General features: G+C 44.7%; 1 protein-coding gene across 1 annotated transcript; it reads right to left on the reverse strand.

The window, feature by feature from the left end:
- Positions 1–534: 534 nt before the first annotated feature.
- LOC105029583 (CD82 antigen) lies at positions 535–24980 on the reverse strand. The gene is made up of 9 exons (XM_010903014.5): positions 24793–24980; positions 12214–12286; positions 11203–11275; positions 6374–6498; positions 5647–5721; positions 3302–3400; positions 2132–2308; positions 1855–1938; positions 535–964 (listed from the first exon to the last, which is right to left on the reverse strand). Exons 2-9 carry the CDS (start codon positions 12274–12276, stop codon positions 887–889), a joined length of 774 nt encoding a protein of 257 aa, XP_010901316.2. The 5' UTR covers positions 12277–12286; positions 24793–24980; the 3' UTR covers positions 535–886.
- Positions 24981–26165: the final 1185 nt, after the last annotated feature.

Consider the following 26165-nt stretch of genomic DNA (forward strand, 5'->3'; position numbering starts at 1 on the left):
ACTAAAAATCCCTCATGGGAATCTCTCAACTATTCATTTTTCAACAGAAGAAAGTTACATGTCGTATTTGAATTAAGGCTGGACTTATTGACTCTCGCCAGCAAACTTGAACTGAGCCAGAAGTCAAGGGGGTGAGACTAAAACTAAAAGAAGATCCTGCTAAACTCCAATCTTGGATCCCAGCCTGTGTATCAATCAGTATTAACAATCCACTCATCATAGTCATTGACTGCTGACATGGAGTACAATCAGTAAGACATAAGCCAGGCCACCTCCCTCCTGTCCCCATCTCTCCCTCCTGTCCCCATCTCTCCCTCCTGTCCCCATCTCTCCCTCCTGTCCCCATCTCTCCCTCCTGTCCCCATCTCTCCCTCCTGTCCCCATCTCTCCCTCCTGTCCCCATCTCTCCCTCCTGTCCCCATCTCTCCCTCCTGTCCCCATCTCTCCCTCCTGTCCCCATCTCTCCCTCCTGTCCCCATCTCTCCCTCCTGTCCCCATCTCTCCCTCCTGTCCCCATCTCTCCCTCCTGTCCCCATCTCTCCCTCCTGTCCCCATCTCTCCCTCCTGTCCCCATCTCTCCCTCCTGTCCCCATCTCTCCCTCATGTTCTCTTCGTGACCCAGTCCTGTAATCCTTTTTGATTCATAACTCATACATACAGTCTCTAAAGTGCTCCAATGGAAACTGGACTGGCAGAAAAGACAAAAGTGCCTAGAAAAAAATACAAACAAAACCACTTTTTTTTTTTTTTTTATAAAATAAAATCTTAAAATTTGTACCGAAACATGTTTCTCCACATATAGGGAGAGAGAGCAAAAACACATTTGTTCAGTTATGCGTGTGTCACTGTGTGTGTGCGCAATTGTGAACTGTTTGTGCCTTCATCTTCAGTACTTGGGCACTTTGGTGTATTCCTCAGTACGCACACTCTTACACAGGCAAATGGACAGGATCAGACCCAGGAGCTGCAGGGAGTACAAAGGTCAGAGGTTAATAGCAGCACTACATTTGGAGGCTAATGAGGAATCAAGACATCTCCCAACCCTCATTTTGTTCTGTTTCAATAGAGGTCAATGAACCAGAAAAGGCCACTGTTGCCTTGCTCTACTCCCCTACAAGCGCGTTAAGTGGTTGTCTTACCTTGCGGCCTATAAAAGCAGTCTTAAAACATTTGCATTATCTGTCAGTCGCTCTACAAAAGGACGTATGCAAAATGACTAAAAACATTAAGAAAAAAGGGGGGTTATCAGGTCAGAGTGCAAAGGCCAGCTGGAATTCCTCATGCTCCTTAATTATTCTTAACATCTGACTGGCTGAGTGTGCTGCCTGACTTTTCAGGGCAAACAAAGCTGCTGCCTATAGAAGCTCTCAAATCACTGTTTCCCAGGAAAACAACATAAACGCAACAATTTCTAAGATTTTTGGGGCGGACAGATTAACCAGGCAAAGGAGAAATGCTCGCTAACAGGAATGAAAACGCAGACGTGCACAGACCTTTGGGAGAAATTAGGTGCACGTGGAACATGTCTGGAATACGATGCACGGACCAACGTTTCATACTTCAGTATAAGCAGAGAAACATTCATACTGAACGTAAAAACAGAATAAATTGGTGTCCCCATTCAAGTCAATGACAGCAAACTAGCAACCATTCCTATTCATACAGACCCACAGACAAGAGTTTCTCAACAGAAAGCCTACGGACCCGGGAATACTGCAGATTTTTTATTACAGCCCCTGGACTGATATAGACCAGGTGACTGCGATTCACTACCAGGTTGAACAGAAAACCAGCAGCACTCTGGGGTCCCCAGGCTCTCAGCCGAGAAGCAACACAGTAGATGTTGTTCTGCACCTCAATGACGGCCACTCCCACACAAACTCCCAGAATCATTCCCACGTTGGCGAGCAGCCAGCTCTCTACTTTGACGGAACAGCCCTGAGGGAGGAAAACAGAGAGAGACAAAGAGACCAAAGGAGAGTCATAAGGTCTATTAATAACACAACACCATCAGGGGCTGTCAGAGTTAGCATGCATTTCAGTGCCACCTGAAGTTGCTGCGGACCAGCAGAGTGTCACTAGTTCCTGGAAATCAATCGATCAACTGGATGACTCCACCCGTCGTTCTCACCGTGTCAAAGACCGGCCAGTCAGGTGACTGGGCCTCACAGAAGCCACTGTTGGAGGTGGAGTTAGAGTCAGCAAGCGAAACGTTCTGGCAGGAACACGGGAACAACAGCTGGGAACTGTTCACTATGACGGCGTTATTGTGCCAGTCCATACGACTGGTCCACCCGCAGCACTCCATCTGACGGGACGGGGTTGAAGAAAAGAATAAAGCCACGATGAATAAAATGGTGCCGGAAAATAAACTGAGGAAACAAGGAGGCGCAAAGTGCGCCAGGAGAATGTGTTCATTGATTCTTTGACTGGATCAAAATGATGAATGCTATGCCTTATATACATTAGGACATTAAGATTAAATAGTTGTATTTTATTCACAGGAATAGATTTAAAAAATATATATTTCTTTTGCCAGCAAATTACAATAGTATAAAAAACGGAGTGAAATGGGGTTACCTATGATTCAGCCTAGGAATTTATAAGAATCTTTTTACTGGAACTTTTTCAGACAGGGAGGTTTAATAGCTTGGCGAAAGGCCTTTTTGTAAATCCATTTTAACAGCTTTGGGTTTCAAATATTTTGGTAACAGTCTGGAAAGGCACCAGATTAATCACACAAAAGTCTAATGTCTGTATGGAGAACATGCTAAGCAGACCCTCCACCCCCCACCCACCCACCCCCACCCCCCACCCCCCCCCCCCACAACCCCAACCAACCACCCACCCACCCCACACAACTGGCTTCTTGACCATAAATCTACAGGAGGATTTTGTTTACAGACTCATGAACTGTTTTGAATTGACCTACATTGAAAGTAAAAATGTATAATAACAATTCGAAAAATGAAACGACTACTTCCAAATAAACAGAACAAGAATATAAAAGCAAAATGTAGCAATCTTAAGAGGGTTTTACTATTAATATGAAGAGGACATTAGTGAAAGGAATTCACCTAATCACTTCAAAAAATATGTATTGCATACAAGAGAAATAAGATATTTTACTTCGGCTCATGAAACATGGGTGCAACCCTTAAAACACTTTCTGTTCAGTACATTTGATAGGGGCAAATATCAGGTTCCCGGGTTCCAGTCTCACAGTAGAATGTTGTTGCCTCTTCACACCGATCTCAGGTTGGGTTACTGTTGTTACGGTTGGTCAGTGCCATCAACTCACCGTCCTCTGGATGAAATCCCAGGCCTTCTCCGTGGTGCCGTTCTTCCCGGGGTAGTTGGCCAGGACCTGGGTCACAACGCTGGACATCTCTTCGTTCAGCTGACAGAAAAGAACAGTCAGCAAATCAGTCAGTAATAGAAACTCAGTGAGTCAGACACAGCCAGGTAGACAGACCGCTACAGGAAATGACATCAGCTGTGGCGGGGGGACGACGACGACGATGACGACTTCATCTTCCAGGCCGACTGGTGAAGCTCATCGGCCACACCAACATGGGGCGTGGCCCAGGAATCTATCTCAAATGCTTTGCAAACTTCTTTAGTCATGTTAAAGAAAAGCATGAATGTGTCCATTTGAGTAATTATCCAATATGATTCTTTTAATCTCAACATTATCCAATATGATTCTTTTAATCTCAACATTATCCAATAGGATTATTATAACTCAACATTATCCAGTGATTCTAATATATATTCAGAATTATCCAGTATATTCTTTATAACTTGACATTATCCAGTATGACTTTATAACTCGATACCATCTACACCAGAACTGCAGCCAACCTCGCACCTCTGCCCGGAACTCTCCTTTCGAAATACTTCACAAAACTCAGAAGAAGAAAAAATCTATAATCAATTAATGGTGTCTCTTTAATTCAACGTCATCACTAGCAAATCCTAAAACCTAATTAATAAAGACATCATATCCAACTGGTGGTTTTGATCCTCGATGCTGTTTGATTAAGAACAGTTTGATTCCCTGACACTTTCCCCTCAGATAATGTCAGTCAACCTTTCGGTTTCATTTATCAATGTGCATTCATTGCCCAACAGTCCAGTCGATAAAACAAACATTCTCCAATAGAAAATCTAAAAAACGTTCTCTGAGAGAACTTCTCCCCTCTTGCCAATAGCTTAACATTTGGTTTTTGACAGTTGGACTTTGCCAAAACAATCTGCTGCCCCACATAATGAGACTGACAGCTGATTTTATCAAGGCAAATACATTGATCGGGATCAATGCTTTATTTTATGGCATTGTGACCTTGGCTAGTAACCTAGAATGTTTGGGGAGCGGTGGCTAACATTTACCAAGCTCTCATGGGTAAACACTGGAATAAAAGGGCAAACTGGGACAACTGGCTTAAAGGCTTCCAGATGTGAGACATTCAAGAACAGAACCACAGAAAGTTCATGTTCCTTATTAGCTAGTTACTGGGGATTGTTCTGGGATCTTCTCATCTAAGAACCTCTGGAGTACAAACTGTGGGTTCTGTGTGATGCTACAGGTCTAATACCCACCACAGCACTGCATGCTGGGAGACACTACAGGTCTAATACCCACCACAGCACTGCAGGCAGGGAGACACTACAGGTTTCTGAGGTTCCTGTGTCTTCCTACCATGAGTGTCTTCTTTCACCCACACCCTGACCGACACACCCTGATCGACTGTTGGGGCAAAGGCCTGCTGAGGCCGTGTTGCCAGGTGGGGCAGTTTCCGGCCAATTTGCGCACTTTTTGATGACAGTGTGCATGAACAAAATAATGGACCGCTATGGTCACAGAGCAAAAACTGAATTTGGGAAGGGTTTTTTAGGGGAGTAAGCGGGATTTAGGCCTGTGGTATACTGTTGATCAAATCTGTCAACCTGGTCAAGAAATATATAACCACCACCACACTATGCTCGGCATTATGCCCTGCAGTTTCAATGGCGAACCACAGAGGGGCGCTAAACACCGGCCCAGAACAGGACTGACGTCCCCATGCAGCTCATTCATTTTGAGCAGGTGCCATGAGGATGGGGAATGCCATTTTGGAAGACGTGTTATCATGGCACAGATCTAAATGAAACTGACAGTGCATACTGCGATTGTTACAATGTGGCCAGATTTTTTTTATCTAAGTTACTGTCTTTTAGTTATGCTTCAACCCCCGTGATGTCAGCTCCCAGGCCAAAAGGAATGAGGATGAAGCGGTTTAAAAACATGTCGTTTCAGTGTTGTTCTGAGTCACACACTGTAAACAGAATAGGGTGGTTTGAAGAGCCTGTTTCAAACAAGAACAACAGGGACATTGCAAACAGCTAAGAGATGGGTCTAAAGAAATGCAAGTGCATTAGTTATATTCTTCAACAGTCAATGAGCCTCCATAGTATAATTAAGAAAATGTTAAAAGATGTATAATTGCAGATTGGCCCTCCCTTTAAGCAGGGTTAAACATGCGTGAGTCGATCTAACTTGATTACTTTCCTGAAACCAATCCTATAGGTGTGCCTGTTCCACATAACACATTTAAATCTAAAAACACAGCCAAACGTCAGTGCAAAGGAAGTGACATCACTCACCAGGTCTTTCTTGTAGTAGATGAGTACGCCGGCAGCAACCTGACCAATGAGGATCAGGAGCAGGCAGGTGAAGTACTGTGAGAGAACAAGAGGTTCATGGGAGTTAAAACCTCTGTCCAACATAAGTGATTGAAAGCATCTGTCCAAACAAGACTTGAAAAACATGATTTTGCTTTGTCGTGATTGGGTGGTGTGTAGCTTGGTAGCATATAAAAAAACAAAAAAAACAATTAGCAATGAAATTCACATCACAACAAAATATGGAGAAAGTGAAGGGGTTTGAATACTTTCTAAAACCAGTCCATGAAAATAACTGACTAGACTGATCTCTAGAAGAACACAATACCTCTAGTACCTCGGTCTGCTCTGAGAGCCTGCCTCGGTCTGCTCTGAGAGCCTGCCTCGGTCTGCTCTGAGAGCCTGCCTCGGTCTGCTCTGAGAGCCTGCCTCGGTCTGCTCTGAGAGCCTGCCTCGGTCTGCTCTGAGAGCCTGCCTCGGTCTGCTCTGAGAGCCTGCCTCGGTCTGCTCTGAGAGCCTATGAAGGGTCTTGTGACTCCTAGTGACGACTTGGTTTTAATTCATTCATATTAACACAGCTTTTGCAAATGGAAGCTTTTTTAGTTTGACTTAACAGTCTGGTTATTATTTCTACTACGACTAAACACACAACTGACTGAAGCCATCGTGTGTGTGTGTGTGTGTGTGTGTGTGGGGGGGGGGGTCTCACCAGGGCCAGCAGACAGCGTATCTCGTAGATGGCCCCGAGGCAGCCGAGGAACCCCATCAGCATGGAGAGAGCCCCCACACCAATCAGCACGTAGGCGGAGATCTTCAGCGCCATGGAGGACTCTTCTACACAGGCAGCACCCGCAGGTCAACATTTGCATGTTGGCAACACAACAGTCACACTGGCGACAAGTCATACAGGGAATAGCAAATCCTAACCATAATCTGATCCTACCTATGGTCAGATGTTATACAGGGAATAAAGAATCCTAACCATGATCAGATCACACCTACGATCAGAATTAGTGTCCGTAACATTGTCAGACACGTGCACTTGCATGCTCCAAGGACTAGTGTGCACGCCTGTGCTTGTGCCTCTGCCAAACATCCTGAGGTTTTTGAATGGAAAGAGAAAAGTTTTCGAGGATCAAATATCTTAAGTTCTGGACACAGGAAAACTGAATCTACAGCGTTTAGTGTGAACAGAGATCTAATGCCGAGAGACTAGATCATGGACGTTTTCCCAGAAACCAATTAAGCAGAGACCAAAAATATTAAATGACGTTTGCCATTGGAACTGCTTCCCAGTGTCTGGGAAACAAGCCCTTTAGGGGAGACTACCACACCGTACTGTTGTACCACACGAAATGTGAAACATGGATAAATGAATAGCAGCAGTCTGGGACCAAGCAAATTAGACCAAAATAGATGTGTGTTTACAATGTAATAATCATCTGGTGTGACTCATTTGGAATGCAACACAGAAACGTTTCTCAAAACCCAGAAATACAAAAAAGGAACCCTCAGGATCCCTTGACACCACAAGACCAGAAAGAAGAAGAACTGTACACAGCAGTGTCATCTCGCACACACACACACACACACACACACACCTCTTACATCCTCTCACTGTTCCTCGAATGTTGGAAGTCCAACGTAATCCAATTTAACAGCCAAGCGTATATCTCGACCACGCTCTGGTACTGAAGGGGTTTAACCTGGTGTTTGGCTTGGTGGGGGCAATCCTTCAGGAGCAGAACTACACAGAACTTGGTCTACTGAAGTAGAACAACTGTGTGTTGCAAAGTGCTGACGTCAGGGAATGTGGCGTTTTGGTTTGAAAGCGGTAACGGAAGTGGGAAACGTCTCGGGCTCCTAGAACCCCTGGGATATGAGCCGGTGGAGAGCAACTGTACCCCCCAAAAACATCACGGAGGGTTTACGAGGGGAGGCTGGGGTGGGAGAACAAAGTAAGTGTGTGTGTGTGTGTGTGTGTGTGTGTGAGAATGTACTTGTGTGTGAAAGAGCACGTACGCGTGTTCAACAATGCTGTGGTGAAGGAATGTGTCCACCACAGAAATATGACTCACTGGGGAACATGAAGACATCAACCTGGGACACACATCCTGTATCCCAAATGGCTCCACTTCAAGCCTCCTGTTCACTACTGCCAAGTAGGGCTCCACTGAGTCACTACGGAGTGTTAAAAAGTAAGGCACTGAGAGAGGGGTCATTGCGGCGCCATTTGGACCTCTGTGCTTTTGCACAGTAAAAGAAAAAAAAAAATATTTTAAATGTTATTTTAAAATCATACTGGTCAAACTGAAGGCACTTACATCCTAATAGGTTGTTGAAATGAGACCTATGACATGGTACAACCCAGTTAAGGACGTATAGATCATTTAACTGACGGAGTTATTGCTGATTATAACTGAGATTTGGGTTTGCAAAGACATCAAATGTTCTATCTTTCAATCCTCAGATAATTATTAAGCTATACTTTTGTCCTACTTTGTATGTTTAGTTGAACAATTCACTCGCTACAAGTTAACTCAAATACAAAAAACATTACATTTGACGGTTTTGTTAAATTGTGATTGGAAAAAATTTACAGCAAAACATGCTGAAATGAAGAATAACAGAGTGGAAAAGCAATAACAAAAATTCTCATTCAACATAAAATACACTAACATCAACACATTATGTTAATAGCAATCCATATTCACTTAAGCCATTCATTTCATATTTTCTAACAACATTTCCACCCTGTCAGATCATGGATCCTCTGTTAGTGCATATTCCTAACAGGGAGGAGCCTAAAAGCTGGCTTATGTTAGCTATATCTCCATGAACGAGCAAGCTTGAGCTAGCATTGATGACCAGAATAAGAAATTCTCTATCAAACAGGTTTTAGAAATACAGAAAAATATAATCTAGCTTCACAGGATGGGCATTTATGTGTGAGATGTCCAGACCGACATCATGAAACATTGAAAAATAGATGGAAAAACATGAAGTAGTTATTTGGGATTGAGCTGTTGTTTTCCCCACTTAAAAAATGTATTCTTCCTGGTTGTGATGTTACTGTAACAAGGTTGGCCTCCGATTAGATGGGATGAATGTTGTTGCCCTCACTGGATTGGAACCAGAGTCCCCTATGTGACTGTCTCTTTAACCACTACACCACCAAGCTGCATGTTTGCGGAGTGTCAGTGTAGCGTCTCGATATTAGATAATATTGTCACGCATTAACATCAAGCCTAGTTTGAATATTTCGCTAGAGACTGTTAAGCATTGTGTTAAACTGACTAACGTTTCTTATTAAGTTTACCTCCACCACAAATATCATCTATGAACTGTATGGCTTTTTGGCACTGGTTGTTTTACAGCATATTAGTCAATAATAGGCTTACTAGTGTCTACTAACTTACTACTTGGAATAGTCATAAGAATTGAGAAATTGCTAACAAGACTGAAGATGAACTTTATACTTTATTAGGTCACCCCAAAAAGCATGCACAGATGCGTCCTTCGCAATCCACCAGAAATAGTCGGAATATAACTGTAAACAAAATTGTATTTTATGCTAACTATAACGTAGCTTCTGAAGGTTGTGGGCAGTTTTTGTCTAACCTGAACAAATCCTAATGCTCAATTTGCTTGGACAGCTGAGAGGCTCAAACACCGGTCCCCTGCATTAGAATCCGCATCTCGAACCACTACGCTAAATAACCAGGGGCAGGCACTCAGGCACTCATACAGTCAGTCAGTCAATCAGTCAGTAAGAGACATTCTCTCTTCTTGGCCGGCTCCACTTACGCGATTCGGCAAAACGTTTTTTTTTTAAGTAGAACTAATACAAACGAACAAGCTGAAATCTGCTGTAATAGAAGGTTAGTTTACAGATCTTCACCACAGGATGCTTAATTTAATGGGCACAACGAACTCTGACTCCACCCCAACCAAGAGAATGAGGGAAATCACTGATTCTATTACTCTTTCCCTCACTTTCTTTTTCTTTCTTTCTTACTTACTTATTTTCTACTGTCTCTCTTCCTCCCCCTGTCCCCCCGCCTCTCTCACCCCCTCCGTCTCTCTCTCCCTCCCTCCTCCATGTGAATGGGGGTCCATGGGTGTGTGTACCTCCATACTACCACATGCGCTTGATGAGTAAGGCGGGGCTGCGGCTGACGTTATGCATGCTAATGGCTGGAGCCAGCAGCCACAGTAGCAGAAAGGGCCCAGTGTCTGTGGGCAGACCACCTGTCGACTGGGCCCCAGACCAGCGGACAATGTCTCCATAATGGCCACCCTGTCTCCCCGAAGCCCAGTGTGATACGGTGCATGGCTGTGATACTGGCACGGACTTGGCTCAGCTTGGGTCTGCAGGGCTGAACTCAATGGCTGACTCTGAGCCAGGCTTTGGGAGAGTATAGGGCTTGGTAGCACTCGTCACTGAGATGTGTCTGTATGTGTGGTCTGTGTTGTTTCGCATCTGTGAAGAGCGAAGTGTGTGCTGTTGTGTGTGTGTGTGTGTGTGTGTGTGTGAGTGATGCTCTTCACTTGCAGATGTGAGCGAACATCAATCTGTCAGTGGACAGAACAGATGTGATGAGATGAGATTAACAGAAAGAGAGATGCAGAAAAAAGGGAAGTTAAATGTGTAACAGTTGCCTAGTGGAAGGTTCTGGTTCTGTTGATCATCCAACAGGCAGATGGGTCTGTGGTAAATGCGGGTCTGTGGTAAACGCGGGTCTGTGGTAAACGCGGGTCTGTGGTAAACGCGGGTCTGTGGTAAACGCGGGTCTGTGGTAAACGCGGGTCTGTGGTAAATACTCACCGTTACTTGGCAGTTTAAAAGTAAATGTAAGTGAACAGCCGTGCCCTAACGACTAACATGTTTTTACTTGTTGCTTCTTGAAAAATGATCAAAGTATCATTAATAACAGTACAACACGCCCACACTACTCTACCCATAGTAGAGCTGAGGACACACCCAGCTATGTTAGTTGTATTAGAACTCATTTAACAGACCCCGGCAGAACAATGCACCAGCCTGACCCTAAGCCAGAGAGGAGTACCACCCAGAGGAGAGGAGGAGAGGGGTTAGGAGAACCCAGAGAGGAGGGGTTAGGAGAACCCAGGGAGGAGAGGCTATGAGTACCCAGAGAGGAGAGGAGGGCTTAGGAGTACCCAGAGAGGAGAACAGAATCCTTCACCTTCCAACATAGTTTTCCTTGAACAGAAAACAACTGACAGATTTTCACTTCATCACATTTAGCCGAGTAGAGTTAGTCTCTAGTGTATGTGAACAAACAGTTGACAGGTGGATCACACACACTCAAAAACAAAAGGCTAAAGCTGAAAATTGGCTAGCATTTAAAAGTGGAATTCTTCATTGTTCCATGTCTCGGTCATTGTTCAGTGTCCCCTATAAGAAGTGGTTTAGTCGAAGGACCCTGACCTTCTCCGACCAGTCGTTCAGACTTAACATCACCTCCGAAGCCCAAACCGTTAAAACCTCTTCATTCGTTTGATGCAGGCACTTACGCAGGATGGCCATGAAGCTCTGATTGTCCAAAAGAACCCACAGTCCGAATCCAATGATGAGGGTGCCGAAGAGCTGGACGAGAGAACAAGAACGAGAGAGGAATAAGAGAGTGGATGTGAACATCAACATTGACAGCCATCGTGTGGCATCACAGCCTGCATGTGTGTGTATTCCTCTCAGGCCTGCAGGATTCCCAGATCTTTAACCCTAAACATGACCCCTCTTCTGTAACGGTGAGTGGCAAAATATCCCCAACAAGGTCTATTTTGCCATACATCATGGTTATACGAAAGTCTTTGTGGCCGTCCCTTGATTTGTTTTAACTCTGATGTGGCCCTATAATGTTAGGCCACTCTAATCTAACACCTTGATCTTATGATGCTCACTGCTTGCAAACTTGTTTCTCAACACCAACCCAGTTGGTTGTTGACGCTATTTGCTACATGTCTGTGTAACTCAGCTCTGAATCACACATTACATTGTATCTGAAATGAAGGGATAAGAGAGAGACAGAGACACACACAAACACAGCCTGGCACTGAGAAGATGACTTTTTCCATAGTAAATACACTGCAAAACACCATCTGCTCTTTCATTAATAAACTGGTTAGACAGACAGGCAGACAGGCAGACAGGCAGACAGGCAGACAGGCAGACAGAAAGACAGGCAGACAGAAAGACAGGCAGGCAGGCAGACAGGCGATGATACAAGAGTCATGGGAGGTGATGGGGTAGAGGAAAAGAGAAGCATATAGGTTGTATTAAGAGTAGGCTCTAAGGTCAGGAAGAGAATTATTTGAAAAGTGAAATGGAGGTCAAGACTATAGGAGATGTGTGTAGGTTGTTGATTTCTTTCTTGCCCTCGTACTGATCTCAAACTGTCCCAAGACCATTTCCCATGGAGCCCTATGTGCCTGGTCAAATGTAGGGAAAGAGGATTCCATATGGGAAAATAACTGGAAAATGCAGACTTGTGAAACGTGTTTGTCCTGGGGAAAGGGAATACTCACTAAGAAGATGAGGTTGAAGAGGAACAGGAAGTACTTGGTGGCCGAAATGCATCCCTTACCCATGGCGACTTCTCTGTAGACAAGAGGAGACAAGCTCATGTTATTATTGGACAATATGTCAGAGTACCACGATGATGACAGAACGCAGCACCATGTCAGCCACAACAGAAATAAGCTGTGTTACCTTCCAGAATGAGAGACTCGCTATAAACTGGTCCTAAATATCTTCAAATACAAAATAGATTTGGGACAAATCCGTCGCTCAAGCCAAGTGACACCCAGACCCGCTGGGTAAGAACGGCGACTGAGCGACGGAATTAAACTGACAAGACAATTGTGAAAACACAGATTTGTGGTTGCCGAGATGGGAAAGGGCCAACTCCCAGTAGCGGGCCCTCTTCTTTCTCTGCATCTTTCATGACAAGTCCTACAGTCCAGTTGTGTGGTCAGTGAGGCACAGAAGATTACAGGCTAATTGCACACAGCCCAAACAATGAGCAGACCCATGACCACATGGAGAGCTCTGATGAATAGTAAACACTACTTAAGGACTGTTCACAAGCGGTAATAGCTTTTAAACAATCAAAGGTCCGTCTGACATCACTACTGAAGACTTTAACACAATGACAAAAAAGTGCATTGGGTGGTCTACACAATCTGTGTGTGCGTGTGCGTGTGTGTGTGTGTTGTTTACAGTATAAGCAGTGACAGATGCACGAAACCCCAAGACCTGCAGGATAAGCTGCTCCAATGACTGTGTCTGGTGGAGCAAGCCTCTAGGATTACTGACATGCTATCAGGAATACAAGCTCACGCGGAACGTACAACGACCAACACAAAAACTCACAGTCACAACACAATGTAAATAAATAAACCCAACAACATTCAAACCCACAACCCCAAAAACCACTGTTATACAACCAGCACATTGATCTCTAACCCAGCAACACAAACCCTGAAACACTACATCACAACACAGTTGACCTCGATATCGCACAGCGAGGGGGGGGGGGTTGTGAAGAGTCTGAAGCTTGCCGATCCCACCCCCCACCAACCCTCAGTTTTCTTCCCCATTCTCAGCCAAGTAATGGCCTCTAGCTGTCCATTAAATTGACGGAAACCTCTGTGAAATATTTGACGACCGCTCAATACCAGCAGAGGTGGTGTGGGGCGTGAGGCGGTGTGGGGCGTGAGGCGGTGTGGGGTGGGGCGTGAGTGATTTGGTGCTGACCCTCATCCAAAGCCCATGCCGACAGACAGGCAGAGAGAAAGACATATGGGCAGACAGACAGGCAGAGAGAAAAAGACATATGGGCAGACAGACAGGCAGAGAAAAAGACAGATGGGCAGACAGACAGGCAGAGAGAAAGACATATGGGCAGACAGACAGGCAGAGAAAAAGACAGATGGGCAGACAGACAGGCAGAGAGAAAGACATATGGGCAGACAGACAGGCAGAGAGAAAGGCAGATGGGCAGACAGACAGGCCAAACTCAACCTCAAAGAGAATACTAGAAAGCATTATTGACCATGAAGCCAGTTTTAAGCTAAATCTACGTCACAAATGTAACCAGGTCAGGATCACGTTAGGGAGAGCCAGGCAACATATACAGCAGCGAACACTGGTAGAACCACACAGAGACAGCCACACAGCATAGGGGCACAAAACGTTTCACTGATGATATCTACCCAGGTCAGCTGGAGACCTACCAGGGGTTAAGGGACAGGGCCATTTGGGAGGCAGACATCTCGTTGTTCAGCAACCTGGACCAGTTCACTAGTATCTCTAGCGTTCATTAGAAACCCTCTAATGACAAGACGGCCCAGCGGTTTCAACAGAACCCGAGTCAGGCAGTAAAACAAGAGCAAGATATTTTTTTAACGCCAGGCTCATAAATTGTGTGTTGAGTACAGAGACGGGAGATTGACAGACGGATCGGTGCAGCTTCTGCATGAATGCGGTCGATGTATCGGTCTGTCGTGGTGAAGAAAGAGCTGAACCGTAAGGCGAAGCTCTCGATTTACCGGTCAATCTACGTTCCTATTCTCACCTATGGTCATGAGCTTTGGGTCATGACCGAAAGGACAAGATCCCGGATACAGGCGGCCGAAATGAGCTTTCTCCGCAGGGTGGCTGGGCGATCCCTTAGAGATAGGGTGAGAAGCTCGGTCACCCGGGAGGAGCTCAGAGTAGAGCCGCTGCTCCTCCACATCGAGAGGGGTCAGCTGAGGTGGCTTGGGCATCTGTTTCGGATGCCTCCGGAACGCCTTCCTGGGAAGGTGTTCGGTCCCGTCCCACCGGGAGGAGACCCCGGGGAAGACCTAGGACACGCTGGAGGGACTATGTCTCCCGGCTGGCCTGGGAACGCCTCGGTGTCCCCCCGGAAGAGCTGGAGGAAGTGTCTGGGGAGAGGGAAGTCTGGGCATCCCTGCTTAGACTGCTGCCCCCGCGACCCGGCCCCGGATTAGCGGAAGAAGATGGATGGATGGATGGAGTACAGAGACTCCGCAACAACCACAGACACAGAAACGTAGTTACGTAGCAACTGGGGACAAGCATTTGTGGAGGAAGCAATAGCAGCTTTTTTTGCAGATAAGAAATTAAAGGTTATGACTGATGATCCTCAGTTTCACTTGTAAAGAAATGCAGAAATTCTTATTATTACCAGTAATACAACACCCCCCAAATCTGGGGGGGGGGGGCAGATGTGGGGGGTCAAGCAATCGATCACCTCTGGTGCACATGTACTGCTCTAACATGGGCCCTAAACAAAATAAACTACAAACGCACCAGGGGTCAGGGGTCAGGGAACCCTAGGTAGGGGAAGAACAGGGAATTACATTTTGGCAAGGTCAAGGCGCACACAAAAACCATTGTTCATTGTCAGTCTGGGAAAGTTGTCTCTTTACATATTTTAATTGTATTCACATTGAAACGTTATTCCAATAATATTCAGTGATATGAATAGGCCCTTAGTTTACACATTTTCTCTTCAGAAGAAAGCAGAGAATGAATGCCCCGTCTGGTTTATAACTCAACGGTCAATTACACAAACACTATAAGAGAGTTCAGCAACTGATACTAAGATTTTACACACAACCTGTGACGTCAATGCAAAACAGCTTTCATTTTTGTTTCTGCCACACATCTGAAAGACAAAATGTTGTCTACTAGGTCTAACCCGCAGCTGAGGCACAACCCTGAGAGGGCGTGTGTGGTTAGTTTTGTGTGTGTGTGTGTGTGTGTTTGACACAGACAGCAGTCATCGTTCAGAGATGACGTAAACACGTTGACTCATTATCCAATTTGCTCACCATCCATTTCTATTTAACCATGTCACCTTTGTGTAGATGTTGTGTATTCTGTCTCCATATCGTCCATCACTATCAGCGCAGTCACATCAAGTGACATTCCAGGCATGTGTACTTAGTGAACAAAGGTGATTCTGATTGCCACAGCTAGCCGACAGAAATCCATTAACATAGCTGTTGTGAATGGACAACAAGGCTATCTGGATAAGGCCCCACCCTCTCCTCATAGCCCCCCCACCATTCTCATAGGGCCCTCCCCCTAATAGGCCCCCCCACCTCCTCCTATCTCAGGCATACAAACAACTGACAGCAACAGCAGCCTAGGATTCACAAAGGCCTCAAAAAGGGTCAGTTGTAATGGCTTAAATCGTAGTTAAAAAGATAACATTGAAAGACGAGACCTGTATAAAAAATAAGCTTTACACTGAATTCATGCACAGTTCAAACCCTCTATCTGTCATTTCGGCCAACCTACAGCAATCTGCCTCCCGTTTTTCTCCACAGCTTCAGAAATCTCACTACTTTTCTTCTTTTCCTCAAACCATAAAATATCCTAATAGACACCACAGCAAAAGACTATAGGGTCATATGACTGCCTCATTCAAATGGCACCATATGTATTGTGCTAGTTTTGAATCAGGCCAATGGGCACTCAAACAATAGTGTTTGGGACACAGAGCTCTTCTACATTTACCTCAGGTTTCGACAAAAAGGACTGGACTGACTTGTTTATCTACTCAGTTACTCAGTAATATCCCTTCCTTTAACTCCTCCAGTGCTAGCTGTTCCAGGCACAGGAGGCAATCTGCTGGGATTCTGGGGATGCAACAGTCCTCAAGGTTTAACAGAGAAAACAACACTCATTTGGTCTAACTGGTGCATGTATGTAAGCATGTGTGTGAAGGAGGAAGTGACAGTAGAGAAACAATACTGGATCAAAGTTGAAGTAAAAACTCCCAAAAGGTCCTTCTGCTTTCACAATCTGCCAGGATCTTGACCACTAAGGTTTTATTTTGGAATAAATATTTTTGGAAAAGGCTACATTACAATTTTATTGAGCCCATTAAATTCGAGATATGGAATTTAAATCTTTTGAAGCTTATATTTGAACATTTCATATTTATACTGTACACACAATGAATTAGTCTGGAGGAATTTTTAGTTAAAATAAAACAGGATCCAACTGGATAAAGCTTTAGAGTAATACGCATTTTCTTTGGTGTGTGTGCACCAAGAACCAAGTTGTGTATGCGCTCGTTCACGGCGTACGCAACTTCAACTAAGCAGAAATACCCTCCCAAAAACATAATCCTGTGAAAATGATGTATACAAATACAGTATGAATAAACGGTGGGCAGCATTAAATCCTATTCTGTATATGACAGGACTCATTATGCCCCCTCTATGATTAGAAAAATAAAATAGCAACACAATTTTCCACATAAACAGAATTGCTGAATAGTCGGTTCCAAAATGTTAAACAAATAAAAACACCTAAGAGGATAACTTAATTCAAAATAAATATTTCAACAAAATAAATGTATATGAACAAATAAATGTATATTATTCTGTAAGTTTTTAATGACTTGTTCACCACTGAGGGTTTCTACCTTCGTCAGCATATGGAAGCAATATAACTAGAAAATATTTTTCAGCAGTTCCAGAAATTCCAGGAGAGGGGCGGAACCTGTGAACCCAACAATGTGAGGAAGTAATCGACATCACGGACAGTTCATGGTTAGAACCACACATGCACACACTCAAACAGTTCTCCAACATGTGCCCTCGCTAAAATAAACCCTGCCACCAACACACGCACACACCTTCAAGTGGGCCACCAGAACAATGTAAGCATTCAGCCACTGTAACAATGTAAGCTCTCGGAACAGAAAGGAGAAGACTTGACAAAATAATGAAGACGACAAGAGAGGAAAACCCCACTCCAGCCTTATATCCAACATGATACCCCTAACCCTAATGTCTAGTCATTTTGTCCTGGGCCAAGAGTACCACCTACAGAGAGTTTTGTAAGTAAAAAATGGAAAGGGGGACTGAATACTTTCCGTTTTGGGTAATTGACTTAACTGATAATAGACGTAATATTTCTATTTTTTGTTATATGTCAATGCATTTAGACTCCGGCATGATACTTCAAATTGAGCTCAGATGCATCCTGTGTCACAATGGCTTGGGTTTTGCTGTGACGTGACTCAAGTGTGGGACCTTATATTGACTGGTGTGTGCCTTTCTAAATCATGTCCAATCAATTAAATTTGTTACTTGAATTTCCATTGCTGTGAAAGAAAAGAAGTTTGGAACCACCAAGTCTTTCATTACAGTCAGGGACTTAACAGAGAACCCAACATCTACACTCACAGAGCTTCAGAGTTTGTCTGCAGAGCTTGAAGAAAATCCTCTCTGGTCTGATGAGCAAAAGCAAACTAATAGGCAAGAATTCCAAGCCCTACTCCAGGTGAGAACAAGGTACCACTCATTACCTGACTAATACCATCCCTACAGTGAAGAATGGCGGTGGGAGCAACACGCTGTGGGTATGCTTCCCAGTGGTTGGGACTGAAATACAAGATCGGACTGAGGGAATAATGAATGGAGCAAGAGAGGCCCTTGAAGAAAACCTGATCCAGAGGGTACAGGAGCTCAGTCTGGGGTGAATATTTGCATTTCAACACAACAAAGACAAAGCGTAAGCCAAGACAATGTCTGGGTGGCTTCAGGACAAGTCTCTGAATGAGAGTAGCCCAGCCAAAGCCGCACTTGAACCCCACTGTACATCTGTGGAGAGACCTCAAAGTCACAGTTCTTAGATGCTCCCCATTCAATCAAAGAACTTTAGAAGAACTGCAAGGAGCAATGGGGGAGAATTGTCCAAATAAGGTGTCTAAAGCTGGTAGGCATACCCAAGAAGACTCAGAGCTGTGGTCGCTGGCACTTCCACAAAGTGCTTAGTGTCTGGGCACTTATGCACACATTTCTAAAAAGGTGCTTTTGCTTTGTCATTACTGGGTACTGTGTGTAGACTGATTAGTAAGTAAATGTAATCAATTACAATCAATCAATCAGTCTGCAATTAATTAGTCTACAACACATCAAAGTTGGCAGAACGTGAAGGTGTCTGAATGCTGTCTAAATACACTGTAATGGTGCGATTTGGTAGGCAGCTGCTCAGTCACCAACAACACCAAGACAACAGCAGACATGTGAAAGATATCCCCTTTTCTCATCGTAACAGTGTTATTTTATGACCAACTCCGACCGTAGGCGGTTTTAACTGCTATTTAGGAGACGGAAAACGATCCCTGGAAGAGGTAACTGGAGAAGGCGCGGTCGGCCAACACCTTGCAGTGTACTGGAGATAGCGTCACTATAGAGTAACTAGGAGGAGTGGATTAGAACAGTAGCTTGGAGCACCCCTGAAGTACCCCCTCATGTTAATTTCACTAGTAAGGCTATGGTGTTATGAGTGTTTTCAAGTACCCCCTGTGGAGAGGCCAAGTACCCCCAGGGGTCCTAGTACCCCTGGTTGGGAACCACTGGATTAGAAGACCAATGAAAATGTGGAGGCTAAATCCATTTGTCTATGAATTTACACAAATCTGCACATTGTTTGCATTGGTTGATTTACAGTTGAATGTGTGGTATAGGAATCCAGCCGATTTCCTACCGTTGCATATTACCCCTCCCCCACGTGAACTTGTGAGAGAGAAATAGAAAAAGTTAGAGTGAAAGAGAACTATAAAGAGACAGCGCGCAAGAGAAAAAAGCAGGGTCCCATTCTCTCTACAAATTAACGCAACCTGAGAAGCTTTCAGTCCTGATCACGGCAGAACAGGTTTCAGCCTCTAAACAACTATATTTTTTGGGGGGGGGGGGGGGGGGGGGGGGGGGGGTGTTTTCATGGGAACCAGCCAGAGTAGGATAGGGATGACAAGGGGCCCCTGCTGAGAAGTAAGTCCCACGCTCGGGCCCCTCCTGAAGCCCTGGACAATGGGGAACATGTAAACAGAGCAGAACCCAGAGGGTTTGGACTAGTAGTCATTAGGTGTTCTCCAATGCCAGAGATGATGGACTATTCTGACTTGTCGGTCCAAGGTTTGGTTTCAGGGTTTGTCAGTGGAGTTGAGAACACACATTTGATTAAATTAAATAAATGAGGTAAGAAACAACCTGTTGAACACTACATTCGGACACTTGCCATTCACTAGACAGGTGCCTGGCATCCCCAATCTACAAACTGGGCCATATTTGTTGTTGACTTCCGGGCCATATTTGTAGTTTCTCCCCTTTGTGGAATGCAGACGGTCTGTTAGCGTGACAAAAATGGCCTAACGAGGCGGTCGGAGAAACATGGAATGAAGGCTGACTGGAACCTTTTGAGGAGGTTACGGTCATGTTGCTGTGAAGACCTAAGAAACACCGAACTCAGTAAATGCAGTTACCTGTAGGCCTGTCCGTATTTCAAACGCATTCAACACTCGATTTGCAATTAACCTAACTTGATACACAAAAATAAACAACGTTCACCTGAGTGTGGAAACAATGGGGGTGTAATGATACAAACCGCGGCACAGGTCAGCACTGATTGGCCTGCACTGTGAACCTTAATACACAGTGCGATTGGTAAGGTAACCGCTTTGGATCTCATGAAATGCTTGTAATACTTAAAGAACTTGCCCTGGGTCAGTAATAATCACGGCCATGCCTCAAGGCTTGAAACACAGCAAGGAAAACCCAATGATCGTGTCAAGACAGGTGATCAGCATAACATCTCTAAAGAAATTAAAGACTGCAAGGCACAGCGCCAGACAAGAAGGTGGGGCACCAAAACAATGACACACTGCACGCATGCACGCACACACAGCACGCACCTCTAGCAGTGTCACTGGCCCACATAAAGCTGTAACAAAACAAACATGCAATTGGATTTGCCTGGCAAACTGTTTAAACGGCTCGGCTCAACAGAGGAGCAGATATGAAATGATCAGTCTGATAATAGGTTGATATTTGCACGACCCAGCGTGGACACGGTCCTGTGAACCCAGCGTGGACACGGTCCCGGGAACCCAGCGTGGACACGGTCCCGGGAACCCAGCGTGGACACGGTCCCGGGAACCCAGCGTGGACACGGTCCCGTGAACCCAGCGTGGACACGGTCCCGTGAACCCAGCGTGGACACGGTCCCGTGAACCCAGCGTGGACACGGTCCCGTGAACCCAGCGTGGACACGGTCCCGTGAACCCAGCGTGGACACGGTCCCGTGAACCCAGCGTGGACACGGTCCCGTGAACCCAGCGTGGACACTGTCCCGTGAACCCAGCGTGGACACGGTCCCGTGAACCCAGCGTGGACACGGTCCCGTGAACCCAGCGTGGACACGGTCCCGTGAACCCAGCGTGGACACGGTCCCAGGAACCCAGCGTGGACACGGTCCCAGGAACCCAGCGTGGACACGGTCCCAGGAACCCAGCGTGGACACGGTCCCAGGAACCCAGCGTGGACACGGTCCCGTGAACCCAGCGTGGACACGGTCCTGTGAACCCAGCGTGGACACTGTCCCGTGAACCCAGCGTGGACACGGTCCTGTGAACCCAGCGTGGACACTGTCCCGTGAACTTTACACACAGAGAAGAACACGCTGACAGAGGTTGGTTCAATAGTATGCCTAAACAACACTATCAGCGTAGGTTGACTGTTGTGTGTGCGTGGTAGAGGGGTTGTGCGTGTGTGTGTGTGTGTGTATGGAAGAGATTGAGTGGTGAATATAGGCCAGTGAGTCACCAGGCCAATGTGCACAGCCTGTCTGTCCACATTAGTCCATGCTTCAACCGTTACTGTAACTTTAAAGGCAAACAACACGCCGGTTGTGTCCCTGAGGGTTCATCCTCTGACCCGCTACTTTCTGTTCTGCATTCCAAATGGCAAACTCCACAGGCCCTGCTGAAAGGCTGCGCGCTATTCAGGGAATGCCGCCATTTCAGTTGCAGGCTAAACTTTCCCCCGCAGGGAGACAGCAATGAAAACACACAGCCTCTGCTTTTAACATCACTGGAATTCTATTTCCCTGGCGACACTCCAACCAACCTTTTCTCTGTGTCAAATTCAAAACAGGAGAGCTGATGTAAGATCAGGTCCCCTCTGCCTGAGTAATTCATCCTTATTCATGGTGACAGAAAGAGAGCATTTTGCCAAAACAGGGACTGCATGCACTGTCTTCAAATAACTTACATAGACTATATAAACAAGTCTAAAATGTACAAACCGGTTTCCAAAAAAGTTGGGACGCTGCGTAAAATGCAAATAAAAACCGAATGCAATGATGTGCAAATTATTTATCCCGATATTGAATTGAAAATAGTACAAAGACAACATATCAAATGTTTGTTTTTGGAAAAAAAGTATTTCGAAAAAGTTGAGGAAAAAGTTGGGACAGGGGCAGGTTTATCACTGTGTTGCATCACCTCTTCTATTTACAATACTCAGTAAGCGTTTGGGAACAGAGGAGACCAATTGCTGTAGTTAGGAAAGTGAAATGTTTTCCCATTCTTGATTGATATAGGATTTCAGCTGCGCAACAATTCGGGGTCTTAGTCATATTTTTGTTTCATAATGCACCAAATGTTTTCAATGGGTGACAGGTCTGGACTGCAGGCAGGCCAGTTTAGCACCCAAACAATTTTACTACGGAGCCATGCTGTTGTAATACGTTCAAAATGTTGTTCGGCATTGTCTTCGCTGAAAAAAATCAAGGCCTTCCCCGAAAATACTGTATATTCCAAAAGCTGTATATTTGTTCTGCATTAATGGTGCCTTCACCGATGCAAGTCACCAATGTCATGTGCACTAATGCACCCCCATACCATCATGGATGCTGACATTTGAACTGCCTGCTGATAAGCCAGGTGGCCCCTCTCCTCTTTAGTCCAGAGGACACAGCGTCCATGATTCACAATAATAATTTCACATTTTGATTCGTCAGACCACAGGACAGTTTTCCACTTCTCCTCAGCCCATCCTAAATGACCTTGGATCCAGAGAAGATGGCAGGATTTCTGGATCTAGTTTATATCTGGTTTCATCTTTGCATGGTAGAGTTATAACTTGCATAATTGTGTCCCACTCTGAGGGCCCAAAGAACACATCCAATACTGGTTTTCGGCCTTGTCCCTTGTGTATAGAGATTTCTCCAGACATTCAATCTTTTAATGATTTTATATACTGTAGAGGATGAGAACCCCAAACACTTTGCAAGTTTATGTTGAGAAACATTATTCTTAAATCGTTGCACTATTTGATTGCCCATCTTTCACAGAGAGTGGTGAAACCCTCCCCATCCTCACTTCTGAGTGAATCATCCTCTTGGGAATTAATACCCAATCATGTTACTGACCTGTTGTGAATTGACCTAATTAGTTGTGTGATACACCACCATGGTTAAATTCTTTAGCATGACAAAACTTTTCCAGTCTTTTGTTGCCTCTCTCCCAACGTTTTGGGCATATATTTCAATAAACAATAAAAGGTCTCAGTTTCAGTGTTTAATATGTTTTCTGCACTATTTTCTATTGAGGGTTTAGATGATTTGCACGTTGCATTCTGTTTTTATTGACATTTTATGCATCATCCCAACTTTTTTGGAAACAGGGTTGTTGATTTCTTTAGATCACGGTTTGTATTACAGAACTTTTTTTGGGATTCTGTATCGAATATAATTTAAAATTAGGAAACAGACAGTAATTTGCTTTCTGATACTGGACTCCAAAATGCTTTGGTATTCTCCTAATCCACAGGCAGCAAAGTAATCGCAAACTATCACCGAACTTCCTACATGTTTGACTGTGGGGAAGGAGTAATTTTCCTCTAAGGCTTCATTTTCTTTTAGCTTTCCCCAAAAAGCTCTAATTTGGCACTCTGTGTCCACAGGGCATTCACCCAGAAAGACAGTCATGTTAAGGTGTGTTTTGCCAAATTGCAGTCAGGCTTTCTTGCGTCTCTCTCAGCAGTGGGGTCTTCTTGCGTTTCTTTCCATATGACGTCTGATCACTGTGTTGGTGACAGACCCTGTCCTCAAGCTTTGTGTCTAAACGTCAGCTTGAATCTGTGTAGGAGTTGATCAAGGTGCGTTCGCCAATCTAACAATCTTTTTCTGTGACATTCCATCAAATTCTCTGCTTGAATCAGTGATTTTCATACAGCATGCTCCTGCAACTCACCACAGGTTGAGCTCAATTCCTAATTAAAGCATAATCACCTCATTATTAACTACTTCTTTAATAAGGTGCCAATAACATTGTCCAGGAAATTTTGATTTTTTTGTGGAATTAACTTACATATAGTTAATTACTCAACAGTTTCTAAAATAAATAATGACATATGTGAATGACGGCCAAGGGTGCCAGTACTTATGAGCAAGACTGAACTTAGATGTAACTTCCGTGTTGGAAGTCAACAACACATTAGCAGCATGCGGAGGTCAGTGAACGTAAGCGACACGACTTAAGCATTATTACGGAGTTAGTAAGCCCGTTAACATGACGAATAGACTACAACAGGCTGAATCTAATATCAACATGGGAGATCATTCCAGATCAGCCAATGGAAGAAAAAACAACGACAGATGTCTAACAAAGGAACAAATCCTTAGCATTGTTTCGGAAAACTCGATGGTGTCCAAGGCTGCCCATTAACGTTTCAAAGAGTAGGAATGCATGTTCAATTTCTCCAACTCACCACTGTTAAAACATTTTAAATAGAATCAGAAGACTACAAGAAACGTCGAGATGTGGTCGAACAACAAAACGTGCATATTCTTTATCATCATGCATCTGTAATTCAGTACAGCGGATAACTTCGCCACAATGTATTCAGTAAAACCCGCAGTAAAACGGACAACGGTATGTTGAACGTGGTTACAACGTCCTAATACATGCCGAGGACTGGTCTAAATTAGCGTTGTTCATGCGCGAACTGATGCCCAACCACTTCCTCGCACGCACGCCACATCAGCAATATTTAACATAATCATTGCTTTCATCGTTCCAAAAGTTGCGTCCACACATTTATGTCGAATGATAAATTCTACAGAAAGCCACCACCTTTCAACTTCGCTCTATTCTGAAAGGCTCGCCAAAACTTCAACAGTGTAATTACAAAAATACTTCGCGCTCCTGTCAAAGTCAAATGACAAACATTCACAAAAAAAACTACAAACTGTTGCATGAAGTTTTCCTGGTCGAAATAAAGACTACTTACGGTTTTGCGTTGATTTTACAGAGGAATGTTTTGTGCAATCAACAGGTCTGTCCTGTGAGCCGAGCAGTAAGTCTGTCTGCCTGCCTGCCTGTGTAGACTGGTAATAACAAAGCAAAACCAAGTGTGAACATGAAGCGTTGCGTAGCGCGGACAACACCGCAGCTTGGGAATTGTAGCTCTAGCCCAGCGCGTTACGTACCCTGCGGTTTGCTTCTTTCAACGCTCAGCGTCACAAGCAGCGCGGTCGACGTAACGCATTGGACGACAGACTGGGGAATCCTCTTTGAACCACCGCCATGCGGCAGATAAAATAATTAATGATGAGAAAAAAAAACGTGACAGAATAGAATTATAATTGTTTCGAGAACAAAACAGAAAAAGCGTTGGTTGGTTCTATTACTTTTGGTTATGAAGTGTATGAAAATAGTGTTGTTGACAAGTCAACAGATGGGTATTGCTGCATTCTCAAAGTAGGTTGAATCTGTTTGGGCAATTCCATCAGGGAATAATTAAGCTGCAGCCCCAAGCTGTGTCTATTTATAGAACCATAAAACCCAGGGAGCAGCCTATTGATTCAGACCATCTCATTGTACAGATCAAGATGGCAATCCCACGATCCACACATTTAAATACCACAAATGCCTAATGGCAGAATATTGTATTATGCAGTTCCAACCTAGCCATGTTTAGCTCAGCCTGCCGGTTCAACTTGGGTTTTTGGTGCCAAGTGATCCTTTTCCTGTCTACTAACCCCCCCCTCCCCCCATGGGAAAATGCTCTGTTTAAAAAATGCCAGGGTCTACTTCTGATCCCTGTCTGCCCCTGGTAATAAAGATAAGGCACTTCAACTGTACAAAGGTGCTTTTGCCATATGCCAGCTTCTCCAGAAACACTGAAGACTGGTGTTACAGACATTCAGCCATTTAACTGCAGAACTGGAAGAAAGAGCTGCGTATTTATTTAAACATTTATAAAGGCTGTCTTAATAAGATTCATCTTTTTCAAGAGGAACCCAACTCAGACCAGGATCCCAGCCGGAAGGCATCTCGATCTAGAGCAGTTTTTTCACCCTGTGGCCAACCTCAGAAGGTACTGTAAATGATGTGAAGAAAACTATTATACATGTCCTATTTCACACAGGTACAAGGTGTTATATACACACGTGAAAACTATTTTCCATATGATTAGGTCCCACAGACAGACAGAGGGGGCCCCAACCAAAGGCAGTCAGTCATTTATTCAGTGATCCTACAGACATCACAGTAAAACGTCTTTCTCAGGGACGTTATCAATTTATCACCTCTGCGTTACGGGTCAGTGTCCCTGCCGACCGGGGGGGGGGGGGGGGGGGGCACTGAAGCGGACCGTAGATC

The sequence above is a fragment of the Esox lucius genome, chromosome 2, assembly GCF_011004845.1.
Source record: "Esox lucius isolate fEsoLuc1 chromosome 2, fEsoLuc1.pri, whole genome shotgun sequence".
NCBI classification, from domain to species: Eukaryota; Metazoa; Chordata; class Actinopteri; order Esociformes; family Esocidae; genus Esox; species Esox lucius.